The sequence below is a fragment of the Botrytis fragariae genome (assembly GCF_013461495.1).
Source record: "Botrytis fragariae strain BVB16 chromosome Unknown tig00000075, whole genome shotgun sequence".
In the NCBI taxonomy this organism is placed as follows: domain Eukaryota; kingdom Fungi; phylum Ascomycota; class Leotiomycetes; order Helotiales; family Sclerotiniaceae; genus Botrytis; species Botrytis fragariae.
Window position 1 is genome coordinate 2,109,596 of NW_023500995.1, and position 18,110 is coordinate 2,127,705.

At 44.3% G+C, this 18,110-nt stretch overlaps 7 protein-coding genes across 7 annotated transcripts; 4 read left to right on the forward strand and 3 right to left on the reverse strand.

Moving 5' to 3' along the window:
• Positions 1–1,309: 1,309 nt before the first annotated feature.
• Positions 1,310–1,650, forward strand: Bfra_006117 (uncharacterized protein; the record flags this gene model as incomplete). Its single annotated transcript, XM_037336490.1, has 3 exons — positions 1,310–1,424; positions 1,477–1,595; positions 1,627–1,650. The coding sequence occupies 3 exons, from the start codon at positions 1,310–1,312 to the stop codon at positions 1,648–1,650; spliced, it is 258 nt and encodes an 85-aa protein (XP_037191700.1).
• Positions 1,651–4,916: 3,266 nt separating this feature from the next.
• Positions 4,917–8,043, forward strand: Bfra_006118 (putative plasma membrane h+-atpase pma1 protein; the record flags this gene model as incomplete). The annotated part of the gene is made up of 4 exons (XM_037336491.1): positions 4,917–5,289; positions 5,341–5,481; positions 5,537–5,619; positions 5,683–8,043. The coding sequence occupies 4 exons, from the start codon at positions 4,917–4,919 to the stop codon at positions 8,041–8,043; spliced, it is 2,958 nt and encodes a 985-aa protein (XP_037191701.1).
• A 1,714-nt stretch (positions 8,044–9,757) lies between these two features.
• Positions 9,758–9,974, reverse strand: Bfra_006119 (uncharacterized protein; the record flags this gene model as incomplete). Its single annotated transcript, XM_037336492.1, has 2 exons — positions 9,758–9,829; positions 9,855–9,974. The coding sequence occupies 2 exons, from the start codon at positions 9,972–9,974 to the stop codon at positions 9,758–9,760; spliced, it is 192 nt and encodes a 63-aa protein (XP_037191702.1).
• A 908-nt stretch (positions 9,975–10,882) lies between these two features.
• Positions 10,883–11,246, forward strand: Bfra_006120 (uncharacterized protein; the record flags this gene model as incomplete). The annotated part of the gene is made up of 3 exons (XM_037336493.1): positions 10,883–11,045; positions 11,076–11,167; positions 11,211–11,246. The coding sequence occupies 3 exons, from the start codon at positions 10,883–10,885 to the stop codon at positions 11,244–11,246; spliced, it is 291 nt and encodes a 96-aa protein (XP_037191703.1).
• A 314-nt stretch (positions 11,247–11,560) lies between these two features.
• On the forward strand, positions 11,561–11,872 carry Bfra_006121 (uncharacterized protein; the record flags this gene model as incomplete). Its single annotated transcript, XM_037336494.1, has 2 exons — positions 11,561–11,575; positions 11,609–11,872. 2 exons carry the CDS (start codon positions 11,561–11,563, stop codon positions 11,870–11,872), a joined length of 279 nt encoding a protein of 92 aa, XP_037191704.1.
• Positions 11,873–12,554: 682 nt separating this feature from the next.
• Positions 12,555–13,249, reverse strand: Bfra_006122 (uncharacterized protein; the record flags this gene model as incomplete). The annotated part of the gene is made up of 3 exons (XM_037336495.1): positions 12,555–12,730; positions 12,755–12,851; positions 12,905–13,249. The coding sequence occupies 3 exons, from the start codon at positions 13,247–13,249 to the stop codon at positions 12,555–12,557; spliced, it is 618 nt and encodes a 205-aa protein (XP_037191705.1).
• A 990-nt stretch (positions 13,250–14,239) lies between these two features.
• On the reverse strand, positions 14,240–17,618 carry Bfra_006123 (putative importin-beta domain-containing protein; the record flags this gene model as incomplete). The annotated part of the gene is made up of 4 exons (XM_037336496.1): positions 14,240–14,795; positions 14,859–15,430; positions 15,489–17,163; positions 17,272–17,618. The coding sequence occupies 4 exons, from the start codon at positions 17,616–17,618 to the stop codon at positions 14,240–14,242; spliced, it is 3,150 nt and encodes a 1,049-aa protein (XP_037191706.1).
• Between the last annotated feature and the right edge of the window lie 492 nt (positions 17,619–18,110).

An 18,110-nucleotide genomic window follows, 5' to 3' on the forward strand; every position in this document is an offset into this window, starting at 1 on the left:
TCACTGTACCTACCTGCCTTGTGTAATCACCCCCAAAAGAAATTAAATGTGCTGTTCGTAGAAGCCGACATTCACGTGATCAAAATAAACTTCCTTTTCGTCACCAAGTGTCGCATCCGTAAATCGCCCATTGTGTAAGTAAAGAGTTACATTGCATTTGCAGCATCTAAAATTCTGCAGGGTTCAAATTTGACCGATGAGATGAGGCGAAACCAAACCAAACGGCCGAGAATGAGGATCAAGCTGCAAGACGAAAACTCTACTGCTTCATGGCAAATATGATTTTACTAGGATTTTTACGGTATGCGAGTAGTCTTACTAAGGATGTAGGAAGAAGTCTCAGGAAGAGCGCTGTTGGCGAGCAGAAACCAAGACTTGGAGCGTCTGCGACTATCCATGGGGTAGTTTGATACCCCAAGGGAAAATACGGAGTACCCCAAAAAATAAGGCCCTTTTTCAGAAACAGACCTGAATCCCTGAATGTCAGTTATTTGTCCGAAGTTTATCAAGGTGGGTGATCTATTCTGGGCAGATTTGATATGGATGAGAGAGGAATATTTGACACAGGATTAATTGGCTACGCCATGCTAACACAGCTTTGTGACGCTGATAGAGTTTCTTGGTGTTGAATGGACAAATCTGAACGCAAGGAGGGCGATTCGTTTCGTAATAATATGATATTAGCATTTGTAGACTTCTGGATACCACGACGTCAACAACATCACTACGTTCATCGTGTGATATGTCAATCCTACTAACTTGTCTATCTAATTCCTAAAGATGCAACAGATCGGATTGTGTGAATAAATTAGGATGAAACTTAAGTTTCCTACCAAGCAAATGCCACGCCAACGATAAGCATGCCCAGCACTCATTGTATTGCAACCAGCCATTTTGTGTTCATATGCAGATGAAGAAAAGATGATGTTATCGCAGGCTTTCGGAGCCAACGCAGGTAACCTGAGGTATTTTTAGTTCTAGGCGCTCAAATGGAACTGACGGTATTAATTCCGAGGCTATTGCAATGGGATGAAAGGGATGTAACGGTATCACTACATTGGGAGCCTCGGATCGGATATATTGGATAATTACGTCGTTACCTAGAGCCGACCAGACGACTATTATAATTGCGATAGGGAATTTGAGGGAATTGAACGGTTATTACGGTATCCTTTCGGTATTTCCAATACCAGTATTCCTCACACCGGTCAAAAGTGGAGGTTGAGATGAGAGCGCTTACTGGACGTTGGTCGAGCTGACCTAATTTTTAAAGACATTCCGAGCGACAGAAGGTTTGTATAGTGGAAGGATGAACACTTCCTTCATCCACCCATCGTATTGCCAAAGAGAGACGCATGAGGCTACCGATGCGCAGTTGGTAGGTTCCGTCGCGTCTTCTCCATTTGCAAATGGTATGCAAAGAGGTTCGTATGTTTTGACCGCGTTATGTGTTATTTCTTATTGAATTTTCTCCAGTATTTCTTGGGGGAAGAGAGGCCGAGTGCCGGGAAGAGGAGGAAGAAGCCCTTTTACCCTGCACCGTACTCAGACTCACTCATTTTGACGATAACTTAATATTACCCAAAGCAATTGCAGTATCTATGAATTCATATCCAGGTTATTTAGATAACTATCTACAGTGTTGTATAATAAGTTTAGTCCAAGTAAATAAACCATTTCGATCGCTCCACCTCTAAAATGTCAATTTCACAATCAAGCTTTCCCTAAACAATTAGTCTCCATCTCCACCCAGGTTCCCCTTGTCATTGACATGAGAATTGATGCAAGATCTGATGATCCCAGTATATGCCTCCGTATTGTCTCAATTGTATCCCGCCGAATAACTGCACGGTTCTGGAGAGATAACCTGCGATTGCAAGAGTGACAGTGTAAATAACAAGCCTTAGTAACGTCATACTTAGCGCAATTGTAATCATGCCGCAATGCCGGGGGAGATGAGAGTGAATGAGTGGAGTGAAAGTTATTGCAATGCGGTGGTACGGTGAGGGGAGAGGGGAAGGTGAAAGGGGGAAATCTATGGGCTGGGGAGGGAAACACTGGAAGCGAGAAATGAAGGGGAAAAATGAAATTCTAGAAGTGTATCGCTGGTGGGAAAAAAAACCCAGTGTAGCGGCGGTTTCGGCGTAGGCGTGTGGGATATAATTTGTGGCGTTCATGGCGTTCAACTTACCCGTATCTGTGTGGGATTTGAGCGTGGGATGTAGCATTGATTGTTTCTAGTTTGTATCTCCTTTGGAAGAACCTTCCTCGAGCCCAGACAGCGGCGCGGCTCCTCGTACTTGCTGAAGTCAAAGTTTCAAAAAATCATTTCGATAGTTTTTTACGTTTCTGAAAGAATGGCTTGGACGAAGATCTCCGGTGATGTTGGTCGAGGACAAGACGACTTGATGCTTGGCCAATACAATAGGTGCACCGTGGTGCAAAGGAATATCACCTTGGCAGCAGTCAATACCGAGTAATATTCAATGCCGATGAGATGAGAGTAAGAACCTGAGTAGAATTTCAATGTCTTGGGTCATTTAAAGGATTCAGATACTTTTCAAATCAATTTCAAATTGAGATATTTTGAAACAAGGTCTCTCCCATATTGATGTTGTGCCGCCCGTCATCAATCCCACGTTGTTTTGTTCACGGTTTGAGTTCATGAAGGAGTTGTAGTTTGCAGGGAGTGACTTGATAAAAATCTCCAATTCTTCGAATTGTTTGACAGCGACGCAGAAGCGTCTAACCCTGAAGAAAACAACAGCAAAGCAGAATGTAATCAAAGCAGTAAATTCGTCTTGTGTGTAGATACGATCGACTGTGTTGTTTTCTAGGGCCAAAGAACTTCATGGCTCAAATTCCCCCGTTTTCAATTTTGCAAGTTGCAATCTGCCATCGATGATATCTTCCCCCGTACCCTGCTGTTCGCCTTGCTTACGGTCACCCCGTCCAGACCCAGGTCCCAGCACCCATTTTCATCCCGCAACAGCCATTACCTACCGTATTTTGCCCCATACCACTACTGCTTGTAAAATGAAGTAAACAAACTGACTGATCCGCCAACCGACTGCAAACAAACAATCATTGGACCATTCGTTTGGGATGGGATAGGGAAGCGTGGGTGAAGATAAGTTGCAAATTACTATTTGCAATTTTGGAATCTTGCGGACTCTTGTCCAATGAGATAAGCTCGATGGTATAAAATTATGATTTGGGAAATTATGAAGATCGTGAGATGGAGTTCTCATCTTATTTTTTCTCGTAGTTACATGTGAGTTGGCAATTGAGAGATGAGATACTAGACAACAACGCGTTCTACTCATTAATCACATAACAGGTAAATCACGCCTAGGGCTGTAGAAGGGAAAGTATGCTCACCACAGTACTTTCCGAAGGCATACCGAGAGATCTCCCAATCTCCCTAGTTCTTGAAGAAAAATAAGCAAAAGTGTGAAATTCATTATACGTTATTCCATGTTAGATTCGAAACGCTGAGTAGACGCGGCAAATGTACGAGGAGGTTGGGAAAGGAGCGAGTTTAGCAGGCAGCTTTCAAGCCTTGACATTGCACAGTCAACAGTGCGCTATCAGCTCTGTAGGTAGTCATCTCAGAAATGCTGATGGGTACAGTCAATGTAGCACATGTATTTACGATACTTTGATGCATGCAGTGATTCTCATGTGCATCTAGATCTTGCAGTAGTAATCGGGAGTACATAGCCATGAGCCAGAAAGCATCTTTCTTCCATCTCTGCGCACCGAAAATCCCTATAGCATCTGCCGAATGACTGCCCCCCCCGTGTTTACCCCTTCATCACTCTCGCCACGACATACATGCCTACATGTCGATTGCAGTGAATTTGTTGATACAGCGGATTCCATCCTCGCCAACACTACCGGTTTTCATTAATCATAATGTTATATGCCATCCTCCAACTGATTCATGATTGCTACCATTTTCTTGTCATACGTATAGAACAGCCAGCCTACTGATTGGCCAATTGATAACTTCCTATCTGATAATGAAGAGTCGTCATTCGCTGAGCCGACCCAGCTTCCGACTCACCGATACATTAACCAGGACCTGAACTTGACTTCAGCAGTGACTGAATAGATCTAAACTCAATATAAACCAAGAAACATTGGCAATTACTCCAAGAGGACATGTCGGGAGGTGACGCTGAGAGAAAGGCTGGAGATTACTACTCAGTCTAGATTAGCCGGGCAGGTTTTCGATAGTTAATGCTGGGTAACTCGGCTTGCTCTTCCCAGGTAGAGAATTATCGAAGGAAGGGCAAAAAGTTGATCTGTCAAGGATATTAATCGGATATTGAAGGGATCTTTACTTAATTGGGGGCAACAGTCGAACGCTAAGCCGGGTCTAGCTAAGAGGTAAGGTTTTTAATGGAGCATTTAGGAAATCATTTGAAAATCCCTCACCAAAAATCAAAACAATCCGCCATGAACTACCATGACGCTAAAAGTAATATCATCCACTTTCTCTATCATTACGGTGACCTTTTTTAACTTCAACCGGTAGAAAACTTTCCTAAGCTCATCGTTGGTTTCTGCCCCAGACCCTCGCCAGATATACCAGACTTTACTCAAGCTTACCCATGGATCTAGTTCAAGGCCCCCCAGTAGCTTCTTTTCCAATTCACAAGTCATGCCGCCAAAACTGTCTGTGACCACCGTCCGAGGATGACGCCGAAGGGTGAAGAAGAAAAATCAAAAATCGACCTTACCCAATCTTGCTTGGGACTAGGATAGTTAATCACACTCGGTCTCTCAGATATATAATCTGCTATCGTCCCCCAATTCCAGTTTCTTTTTTTTTTCAGTCTACTCAGTTTGCCTTTGTCACGGTGGGAGTTAATAATAATCTTTCCTTCATCCTACCACACTAAAGCGCAATGGCTCACGGAGACATTGAGAATGGCGCTTCGGCGGCCAGACCAGAGTACGAAGACGAAAAACTCGGAGAATATGGACAACTCGTTCGATATATTTCAAAGTATAAGGGAAGAGAAGAGGGAGAGAAGCTCGCTGCCGAAGAAGAAGAGGCTGCCAACGCTGGCAAGAAGAAGAAGGGCAAGAAGTCCAAGGGCAGTGATGGAGCTGGTTTCGAGACCCCAGATGACTGGCTCAACACCGGTATGCGACAAGGTCTCTCTGCCAGCGAGGTCGAGAACCGTCGTAAGAAGACCGGATGGAACGAATTGACCACTGAAAACGAGAGCTTGTTCTGGAAGTTCATCGGTTTCTTCAAGGGTCCTGTCCTCTATGGTAAGTCAACTTCAATCCGCTCTATATGAATTCGACTAATCTCGGCGATAGTTATGGAACTTGCTGTCCTCCTCGCCGCTGGTCTGCGTGATTGGATTGATTTCGGTGTTATTATCGGTATTCTCATGCTTAACGCTGTCGTCGGTTGGTATCAAGAAAAACAAGCTGCCGATGTCGTTGCTAGTTTGAAGGGTAAGCTATTGCACCAATTCGCACATCGCCATCTCGTTGCTAACCTCAATCATAGGTGACATTGCGTTGAAGGCTACTGTTGTTCGTGATGGTGCTGAAGTTGAAATCTTGGCTCGTGAATTGGTTCCTGGTGACATTGTAAGTTACACCACATTGACATCGCATCAATGCGCGATCACATCACTAACATTCTGCCAATAGATCATTATCGAAGATGGACATGTCGTTCCCGCCGATGCTAGAATTATTTGCGCCTATGATGACCCTAACGGATACGAAACTTACCAACAAGAACTCCTCAACCAACGCAGCCACGAAATGAGCGAAAAGGAAGAAGATGATGATGATGATGCACACGGAGGAAAGCACGGTTCCGGCTATGCTCTTCTCGCTATCGATCAATCTGCCATGACTGGTGAATCTTTGGCTGTCGACAAGTACGTCGCTGATGTTATCTACTACACTACTGGTTGCAAGCGTGGAAAGGCCTATGCCGTTGTCACCCACGGTGCTCGCATGTCCTTCGTCGGTCGTACTGCTTCCCTCGTTACTGGTGCTCAAGATCAAGGTCATTTCAAGGCTATCATGAACTCCATCGGTACGTCTTTGTTGGTTTTGGTCGTCGGCTGGATCTTGATCTCCTGGATTGGTGGTTTCTTCCGTCACTTGCACCTCGCTACCCCAGAACACTCTTCCGTCAACTTGCTCCATTACGCTCTTATCCTCTTGATTGTCGGTGTTCCCGTCGGTCTCCCAGTCGTCACCACCACCACTCTCGCTGTCGGTGCCGCATACCTCGCTGAGGAGAAGGCTATTGTTCAAAAGCTTACTGCTATTGAGTCCCTTGCTGGTGTTGATGTTCTCTGCTCTGACAAGACTGGTACTCTCACTGCCAATCAATTGTCCATTCGTGAACCATTCGTCGCTGAGGGTGTCGATGTTAACTGGATGATGGCTGTCGCTGCTCTTGCTTCTTCCCACAACGTCAAGTCTTTGGATCCTATCGACAAAGTTACCATTCTTACCTTGAAGCGTTACCCAGCTGCCCGTAAGATCCTTGAACAAGGATGGAGAACTGAGAACTTTGCTCCTTTCGACCCTGTCTCCAAGCGTATTACTGCTATCGTCGTCAAGGATGGTGTTACCTGGACTTGTGCCAAGGGTGCCCCAAGTGCTATCTTGAGAATGTCTGAATGTTCCGCTGAGGTTGCCGCTATGTACAAGGCCAAGACTTTGGAATTCGCTCGTCGTGGTTTCCGTTCTCTCGGTGTTGCTGTTAAGGAAGGTAACGGACCATGGCAATTACTTGGTATGCTTCCTATGTTCGACCCTCCCCGTGAGGATACTGCTGCCACCATCGCCGAAGCTCAAGTTCTTGGTCTCTCCGTTAAGATGTTGACTGGTGACGCTATCGCTATTGCCAAGGAAACTTGCAAGATGTTGGCTCTCGGTACCAAGGTTTACAACTCTGACAAACTTATCCACGGTGGTCTTACTGGTACTACCCAACACGATTTGGTTGAGCGTGCCGATGGTTTCGCTGAAGTCTTCCCTGAGCACAAGTACCAAGTCGTCGAGATGTTGCAACAACGTGGACATTTGACTGCTATGACTGGTGATGGTGTTAACGACGCTCCTTCCCTCAAGAAATCTGACTGTGGTATTGCTGTCGAGGGTGCTACTGAAGCCGCTCAAGCCGCCGCTGATATCGTTTTCCTCGCCCCTGGTCTTAACACTATCGTCTCTGCCATCAAGATCGCTCGTCAAATTTTCCAACGTATGAAGGCTTATATTCAATACCGTATTGCTCTCTGTCTCCATTTGGAAATCTACTTGGTTACCTCCATGGTTATCATCAACGAGACTATCCGTGTTGAGCTCATTGTTTTCCTCGCTCTCTTCGCCGATTTGGCTACCATCGCTGTCGCTTATGACAATGCTCACTTTGAACAACGCCCTGTCGAATGGCAATTGCCAAAGATTTGGATTATCTCTGTCGTCCTCGGTATCCTGCTCGCTCTCGGCACCTGGGTCATGCGTGGTGCTCTCTTCGTACCAAATGGTGGTTTCATCGAGAACTTTGGATCTATCCAAGGTATGCTCTTCTTGGAAGTCTCCCTCACTGAGAACTGGCTCATCTTCGTCACCCGTGGTGGTAACACCTGGCCATCGTGGCAATTGGTTATCGCTATCTTCATTGTCGATGTCATTGCTACTCTCTTCTGTGTCTTCGGTTGGTTGTGTGGCGGAGCTGGTGAGCCATCTGACCCAGTTACCCGCAACGTTCTCCTTTCCGAGAACGGCCACACTTCTATCGTCACTGTTGTCATCGTTTGGGGTTACTCCATCGGTGTTACCATTGTCACTGCCATTGTCTACTACTTGTTGAACCAATGGTCTTGGTTGGACAACCTTGGACGTGCCAGACGCAGCCACGCTGATACCCAAATGGAGAACATCATCGCCCATCTCTCCAAGGTTGCTCTTGAACACTCCCAAGTTGACGGCGTCCACCGTTACCACATTGTTCAAAAGCAAGCTGAGGTTGAGGATGATGATTAGATTATCTCATTCCTGATCTGAGCACTTCTCTCTTGCATAGACAAGTCAGATGAAAAAGTAAAAAAATATTTAAAAGTCACAAAAAATCTGGAAATTTCACATGGAGAATATGGAGAAAGACAGGCGTTCCTAATATCCCCTCGTCATCCTCAATTCGGCATTGTCATTGTGGTTGCGAAACAACTTGTCAACATAGTTTGCCAGTATAGAGCTGCAAACGTTTCGACTCCCCATTGACTTGTCGTTATACACCTTTAATTGTCGCCTCACCTTAATCCATACTATTTACACCTTATAGACCTTTATTACGAGATGCGAGATTTTCAATTATGTTTTATGTTTTATGTTTGAATAGTACCTATAGATGGGTAAATGGGTTGGGATATTCCAGGGATGTGTTTATGTCACAGGAGCAGAAGAGGATGATTAGATGTATATACTGAGAAATGGAACGACTTCATTACAATATCTTGATTTGTGCTTGCCTTATGCTATGCTTTGTGAATTGTGACTGTGAATAAAATTGTGCCACATTTTTCTGTTTCTTGATTGCTTTGACCTTGAGTTAGATGCGAAACCCATCTGCCGCTTTCCCATTACCCTCTTTCTCCTTTACAATTCTGAGGCCCCATCCATTTCATTCTCTATTACTCTACGTTTCATTTCCGTTCCCTTCTAGGCTCTCTCTTTGATACAGATCTTCACTCTTCACTTGTAGCCTTCCGAGGTATGTCAAGGTCACACAATTAAGCGCCTTTTGTTACCCATTCATTAGCCAATAGTTCGTACAGCCAACCCCAAATCAACATAGATTTATCTCATTCTATTATTATTGTTATTGCTGTTATTATTTTAATTGTTATCATTTTAGAGATCTTTTTACCTTGTAGTCTGCCGTACAAGCTCCAGCACAAAAAAAGATGATCCAATCTCCACAATTTGAAATTTCCTCACGGATTTGGTGCCTGGTTTATCCCATCTTGAACTTAGTAGACAGATTGAGACCCGCTGGTTCGCGGACGCTTGAATTGGAGATGGGCGATTAAGGCAGGTACAAAATTACTTGCTGTATATGTGGATAATTTAATACAAGAGGACCTGGCCATTTGCAGGAACAGTTGTGAATTTTGGCAGGTAAATGTTACGATATCACCCGGGAAACAAGAGGGATGCTACGATAACAGGGGGAGGGCCTGGATAGACAGGGGAATCTCCCTGCTGGGCTAGCGATATGGAGGAATCCATCGTGATTGTAGCCAAAGGTGTATCCATAGCGTGCCTTGAAAATTGGAGCGATTGTACGGAAATACAAGCGTGAAGGAGGGAAAGAAATGGTCCACAGCGGAGATGGGTGCGTTTTCTGGATGGGTGGCTTGCTCGTTTTGCCTTCTTTGCGACTGCTGGTAGAGAAGCTCGAGGTTAATGCGCGTAGCTATGGTGGGGCAGAGATTGTTTGCTTCCGTGCGACTGTTTGGGGAAAAGAGCTTGTGAGGGTCTCTTCAAATTTCACTGCTGTAGTTGGTGTTCATCGCGATGGGGTCTTCCTCTGCCTGTGATGGGTGGAAGATCTTCGGAGAATTTTTGTAAATACGATACCAATGCGCAACATGCTGAATTATGCCTGAACGGGTATACGCGCTCGCTCGATGCTACGACAGCGACAGCGAGAGAGAGTGCGAGAGAGAGTGCGAGTGCGAGTGCGAGCGGTGAACGGTTACAATGGCACGGTGACAATTTGTTTCTGCCATTGCCACACGTTTCCGGTTCCCATAGTCATCCACCGCTCCTGAATTCGAACTCCATCAAAGAACGTGCTCCACCGCACCAATGAATACAATCGGCCCGCGCCCGCTATTCTCATGCTCCACGCCGAGGAACTTGAGAGATTTTCCTTTTGGTGTTCCGTCCACATCTCGATTCCCCATCCGCATTTTGTATTTCCTCGGTCGGGGTCTCCACTCACCACTCCGTACTAGAAGATAATTTGGAAGAAGTTGGAAATGTGGAGGATGGAGAATGGAGGAATCTGGGCACGGGGAAACTTTCGTGGCAGCGTTGATAGAATGCGTGGAGCCCGAATCTAACCGCAAGCTGTGGCATTATTGAGAGACAATATCCGCTATTCTCCCAATGGGCGGATCTCAATACCGATGCGGGATAAGTATAAGGTTAATATGTCTTACTTTGATGCTATCGATATTGATAGGGACGGTGAGTATCGATATGCGATGGATAGGGGAAATTAGATGACGATGCATTCGTTGTCGATTGTGAGAGAACAAGGGGAAGGAGGTTGGGGAATTATCTTGGCATTTTGGGGGCCATTTCCCGCAGTATATGTCGTGGCATCAAAGTCTCACCGTCTCGCAATACGTGCATTGACATGAAAAATTACTCCTTTTCAATTATGCTGCATCGGTTATGAAAATGGATTAATGAATGAACAAGTCATCACAAATGCACAGGCAATTAATGGAAACGACTGAAGTTCACAATTGCCAAGTCAAGGGTCAACTCTTGGAGATAGGGAAAAAGTCTTAACACTCATGAAATGACAATTCAGGGACGGACGGACTTGAGTGTGAGAGATTCTGCTTTGGTGAATTTGCGAGGGCCGATTCGCGTGAAAGGGTGAACGATTGAGTGCTCGGCCGCCAACATTCAATGCTACCAAGACCCCAAAACTCTTGGAGAAGGCGATCCAGAATGATAGATTGAGGTTCCGGGCAACGATTTTCTCATCGCTGTATCACATCAAAGGTACCTGCGAATCACCGTGTGGTAAAGCCACTTGGCGGTACGTTGATTAGACGGGAAAATGTGTATCTAATATCGAGAAATGTCGCCTTCCGGATTCTTGGCTTCAAGGAGCCGTTTAGCTGAGTCAATAAACAACTTTGGCTTTGTATTGTACTTGGCAAGCGACTTCATAGATGAAGTGCAGAACATGGAGCGTAAGCTTCATCTTTTTTCAGCTGCTGGCTTGAAGTGTGTGACCCGAGGTATTGCGACTTATTAATTCCTCGATCTAGAAATCATCATATTATGTCTCGTTGAGAATCTGCCTGGGCTTGTGTTTATCGCCGTTTGCACTGGCCAAGGCTTGGTATTCGATAACGAGTACGTAGGACTACAAAATTGGAGCAAATGTTACACTGAGCATTAAGCCGGTAGAATATTCGCAGGCCTTGAATGAAAGCTGAACAGTGGTTTGGAGAATACATCGGGAAACCTTCCAGTGCATAGCTTCCTTCGAGCTTACGAGTACCGTAACAATGACAGTTTGAAATAAATGAAGCAGAGGGCGGAAATGTAAGTTACACAGTCTTTGAGAGTGTGGTCGCTGTACTCCGATTTCTCTTTCAGCTTCGAAGAGAATGTTGCCAGTGTGATGTTTTCGGCCAGGATTAGATTTCCATACCTGCAGATAATTGACAATGTCCCTTTCTACTGTGGACAAGGACCATAAATGGTCCCGGTGGAATTGGATAATCAATCATTGATGTCCTGATTCAATATGGACTTTCAGACAGTATGATATGGGATTGTAGGGCATACGTACCAGGCGTCATTTTCGGCCACGGCGCTGTTTTCTTTGAAATGTTTCCTATCAGGTCATGGAGAAGAGTTTAGTGCTTTTGTCGGCTCGTGGGAAGCGAATGCATTCGATGCCATGAGATTCTTACAGAACATCTTGCTTGAATTGCACGGGTGGAAGTTTTCTCAATACGCTACACTCACTCATGAGTCGAACCAAGTTCACTCTTCCATGGCTACTCGAAGTGGATATCAGGAGAATGTTATCCGGTGTGCACTGATTTCCATTTGACATCCAACTACTCGGCATCCGCGTTCTGAGAGGATCATTCCCCTTCAAGCTTTCATATGAAAATGAAGCGATATCGTAATGCAATGTTATGAAATCTGTAAAACGAATGGGAAAGCTTCCAGATAAATACCAATATCATTCAATCGTCATCAGAGAATACGAATACATGCTCTAGCTTCATTGGACGTACACTATCATAGGTTCAAATGGTTCAATCTTCTCATCTCCACGAAAATCAACGACAGCTCACGAAGACTCAAGTGGGCTCTAACAATGTAGCACTCTAATTTCCTTGGGATGGATAAAAATCAGTGCAGATGTCTAAATAAGCTACCTAGGCCTACGGGATACACAAGTCATATCTCGAATAGTCTGAAAGATGATACCAAAGTCATTATTACACTTCCGGCGTTTGGTGAGGAGATACCCACTCATTGTGATTTGTGCGACAGTGCGTGTGGCCTAATGAAGTTGAATTCATGAGAATGGGGAAAAGGGACAGCGCAGCAAGAGCATAGCATGATGAATTGGCATGGAAAGTACCGCGCCATATGAAGAAGACTGTCTCTTGACCTCCTTGCCTTAATCAAACCGCACCCGACGTTTTCGACTTCTGTGATCCCTTTTGGTTCATTCTGCCACGCGATATGCAGCGCGGGTGACACTTTCGCATTGTTCCCCATCAAGTCCCATTCTTCGCAAACCGTTCGAATGATTCGCCATCGATAACGTCATAACCGGTTCTTGACAAGCAGCAGCTGTGTACGCAAGTGGCTCTCTCGGTTTCTAAATAACTCAAGACGCCAGCATCGGGATACAGAAGTCCAGAAGCGACGTCTCGAGCCAGCCACTGCAAACCTTCCTCTCACTTGGCCATCATACGCGAAGTACCATCACTGTGGTATACTGCCACAAGGAAGGAATCGCCGTTTCCACGGATAGGGGAGTCTATAGCACGGAATTCCCGATCACCGATCAACTCAAGATGTCAATGGTCAAATGCAATATGAAATAATACTTTGATGGAAGTACCTCGCTATATCCCGGCTGCGTCATTGCAACAAGACTGCACACCGCAGAAGCCATCTTTAGAATACCAATTTCGACACATTGCTTTAAGCAAAATCCACGGAAACGACAGTGCACAATTACAGGATCAGGTTGAGAAAGACACCACTCCGTGATTTCCTTGTAGAGAATCGCTAAATGACTGGGGTGGCCCAGAGTAATCGAGGCCGATGGCTCGACAGGGGATCTAGCACTATGAAACAAAAAACGGACGTGCAAATGAGAGGTGCATATGTGTTCGTTAACACGATACCAGGAGTCTGGTGGAAAGCAGACGGAGGTTGGCTTGACAAGTAGCAAAGAGATCATTGAGAGGAGTCCTGGCTAATGCTATGGTTACTGTAGAGTCTACGTCCTGACTTAAGATTGTATGGATATGGAAACGACTGACTGTTGGCTTTTCTTCTCACATCTGTAGTACCTTCTCACTCCTCGGATGTGGAGTAGAAACGCCCGGTACGACGCCTCACAGATGTCAAGCGCCTACAAATGATTTGGTATTCAGCTAGTTGGTCGTACAGTCGGATACACATCATCATCTCTAGACTCTCGCACCAGACTTGAAGAGTGATGCTCTCAGCCACCCGAAAAAATAGAATGGGAATTGTATTGGTTATAATTAAGCTTTGAGGAACACTTGTTATAATACACATACATAATATAACACAACTCTACAGCACACATCGTCTTCTCAAGTAAAATCGAATTGCGGCGCAAACTTGGACGCTGATAATTCGGAGGCGAGAAAGCAGTCACACACACACACACACACACACACACACACACACACACACACACACACACACTAAACAATCAAACCCCAAAGCCGAAACAAACAAAGGAATCAAGCATTCATTACCACCTTACAAATCTATCCTAAGCTATTCTATGCCATCCTATTCCCATGCATACATGTAGCAAACCATCCATCAGACCATCCATCAAGCTATCCATCTACAACATGTGATATTCTTTTGTACCCAGCCCATCCATCCATCATAAGTATTTACTTTTATTTTTAGCTCAAGAATTCCCCGTCATCATCGTTCAAGTCATGATTTCGTGATACAGATCACTCGCATTCATTCCTCCAAAATGGAAAGAAGAGACTGCGGTGTCTGGATCCATTTAATGCCATATCATATCATGTAATAAAATCCTGTCTGTGCACCAGCCAGACAGGCAAATTACCCATCGATTTACCTCAACATGTCATCGTAGCATCATACGAATCGCCAGCTACCCAAAAACCCATCTATCCATCACCATGTTATCTCACACATTACCTCGACTCATCAATCAAGCCCCCTGAGCCAATTCTTGCAACTTGACCTTCTCCTCATCCGTTAATGCCTCATAAAACTCATTAAATCCTCCTACATTTTCTCTTCCAGCCTTAACAAAGAATTCTGTCAAGTAAGCTTGCGTCTCATCATCTCTGTTTCTTCCGAAACCCCCTCTTCCCTCTCCAAATGCCATAAGATCCGCCTTTGTACTCGACAAACCTAGATCAAGTACACTTGGAAGATCTTCCCACGAGTCATCATCTCCATCTTCATCCGCGAATTCTGCTGCTGCTGCTGCCGTTGCTGCATTTTGAAGTCCTGATGCCGAAATAAGTTCTTCGATTAGGACTTTGATGATTTTCAAAGAGGCAGGAATAATTGTGTATTGATCGGGGTCTGATTGTCGTGTTAGTTGTGGTGGGGGCGTGAAGTATGATCCGTCCTTACTGAGTTTGGCCTTGGATCGAGTCATGATCCGATTACTGGTTGGAATGATTAAATCACCCTTAACCATGGTCTGACCAACACGTGGATCATTGAGACTGAAAATTTTCGAGAGTGCGATGACACTATTTATGATTAGCCTTGGACGGTGATTGAATCTACGAGTAGAATTGGAAAGAGACACATACTTTTGTCTAATCTCATCATATCCTGCAAACATAACTGAATGCTCCAACCATTTGCTTAAAACAACTTGTAAACCACTTTGACCATTGATTTCAATTTGGTTCAAGAATTCAACAACATCATGTGCTCCGACCAAAGATAAGCGAGCAAAAACCAAAATCAAAGATTGGATGAAAGGAGCAGCTTCTGCTGTAGCAAGACGTGTAGCAACAGCTCTCAAGAGTTGTGGTAAATATGGACCAAGACGTTCTTGACCAGCTTTCTCAACAAGTTCGGCTGCAAGACCTCCAACTTCTGATGCTGCATTGTCTTCCACTTCAGGACCAAGTAATCTATCAATAATGATTAGACAAACTTCCAAACCTGATTTGTTGCTTTCATCATGCCAAGCAAAGACTTGTTGATGATCATGCATGAGCATATACTTGATTGCCTCAGCACCTGGTCGTAAAATACCACCTTCAGTTGTGGTCATCAAAAGTCGATTCAACTTAGGTAATACGGCAGCAACATATCCGGCTGGAAGTGGCTCCGATCCATTCTCGGTAAGAATAGTAAGTAAGTCTGCGGCAAGCTAGAAGGGAATATCAGTATTGAGCATCAAAATATTAAGAGCACCAGAAATATTTTACCTCTACCAAAGGATCATCATCAGTTATAGATCCCACATCAAATGCACCGATCAATGAAGGCAATACTTTAGTACATAAAGCTGGGTAACCCGGTCCACCAGTAAATGATTCAACGATTTCTTCGAATGATTCAGTGACCAACATAGTCAATTGAAAGTTCGAGGCGCCATGTTTTGCAAGGACAAACAATAAATCTAAAGCTCCACCTTCATCTGCAAGTGTTACTCTTGTATCCATTTGAATTGCAGATCTCAAAGATTCCACCAAGGTAACAAGAAGATCATCTGCAGATTCAAGTTCTGTAAGATCCTTTGAGTGAAGAAATTCGGATATGGAAGCAATAATCGGAAGTTGTCGATCAGCAGGTACAGTGTGAGCTAGGATGTATCCTTGAATAGATTTTATACAAGAAACCTTGACAACTTCGGCCTCATCTACATTGACACCTCTGACTGTACGATCAAGTAATCCAAGAGAAACCTGGGGTACACTTTGTGCAAGATTACCAGCAACCAGATATCCTCTGGCGCGCAATAAGGGCTCTTCTTCTCTGTTGATGGAATAATCGATGAAAGGTAAGAAAGCTTGGGAAACCTCCGGGCGGATCTCCTTGTCGCAATCCAAGAAATCATTTGTGAGTTGAGTAAGAAGGAATAAAACTGCCTCTCTCATTCTCCATGAAGCGGCGTCCGAGGAAAAGATCATTTGGGTATAGGCCAATAAACCTTCCAAAGCACCATGAGACAACCACTCACCCAGTTTGATAAGGAGGTCTCCACAAGACATTCTGAGAGTGTATTGTGTGGTGACTGATGATTCCTCTGCCAAGAATAAATTGACATCGATATCCCATAATTCTTCCTCTTCCTTGAGAATCTGTGCATAATTGACAGCAAGCTTCATAACGTCAACAACCCAAGGGGTCATAGCCGCACCAGCATTTGCTTGTAATTGAGTTTCGAGTTCTTTTTGTACCGGTGGAGCTTTCAAGCATGATTGTAAAAAGTCGAGTTCTTCCAATACCAAGAAATCCAAAGTATATGGCAAATTATCCGCATCCTCCATGCGACCTGGCATATCATTATCGACATACATCTCTTGGAATATAGGCTGTGCAGTGGACAATTCCGCCCAGGTAGCGCTGAATAAAACTGGACTTTGTGGAAGTAATAATGTTGGGAAAACCGATTTGATCTTCATCAAGGTCTTGACAACTTGTAACTTTAATGCAATAACTCCACGCCATTGTTGATCGACTGGTCCATCCTCTTCGGATTCTTTTGGTGGTGGAGGTAAAGGTTGCTTCATAATAGCCACAAGGAATGGTGTCCAGTCCTTTAGGACTTCCTCCGCAAATGCCTTAACTTCCGTTCCATGCTCGTCCTTGACCATTTCCATAATATCGAAAGTTCCTCGGAAAACAGACACTGATAGCGCGCGTAATTTCCCTAGACGTGCTTCATTGACTGCTACACCATAAACAGTATTGACAATATCTCGTGCGACGGAAAAGAATTGATCTTCACTCAAACTTTCCTCAACAACATCTGCTAATACTTTCAATGATCCATGTAATTGTAAATCTGTGCCGGTTTGAATGATGTGTAGGATAGTTGGAAGGAGATCTGGCCATTGATCTGGATAATCGACATTTGCAATTTTGCTAACCACCATACTATTCATGAAATTGTAGATTAGTATATGCGCTTTTCATGAGACCAAAATGCCCCTCCATCAGCATATCCAAGACCAAGAACTTGCAAGGAAAAAGAATTCCACAAACCTAGCTGCACCCTTAATCTTCCTTGAATCTACATCACTTGTAGCAATTCCCAACATTCGTGCTCTAATCTCTGCCTTTGCGCCCTCCTCGATTTGAATGGTCGGATTGCCATTATCATCATGACCAGTCCAATTCTTACTGGTAAAGTTCTTTAAATTTAATAAAGCAGCTTGTCGAAGTTCTGAAGGGACGGTGGAATGAGAAGCAATTGATGCGAGCGTGGAAGGAAAGGCTGGATCATTTTGAGCAGATTTCAGAAAGATTTCTGCTTGTCTGCGGGGTCCATCTGCAGATGATTGTGTATCTGCCAGTATTTGAAGGAGTTGTGTCTCGTGCTGTGAGGCCATATTTGATTCTTCAAATTAAGAAATCGAATGGAGAAATGAAATAAAATAGAAGAAATAAAAGAAGAGGTATCTCAAAGAATTGAGTGACACCTTTTTGCGGGGGGTTGTAGATAATGGGGTGGGAGTGAATAAATTTGTGAGAGAGAAGTGTTGGAGTTAATTCGTAGTCGGTATCACGGTAAAGATGATCGTCGTGGTTGAAATTCGCGTTTGGTAAATTGATATGATTTGACCTCACCATTCACCAATCAATGGTCCAGATTTTAGAGTTTTGTGGTGGGTAGGTGGGTTGGTAGGTTGGTAGGTTGGTAGATCTTATCGATTAGATTCTCGAGCTTCACTTTATAGGTAATGGGTATGTATGCATTGAGAAACAATGAATATTCAAGAACGATCTCAAGTGACAAGATATATATATGTCATGACGAGGTTACGATAACTACTACCATATACTTACGGTCCAGCCCCAAGCAAGCAAGGATTCCATATCAA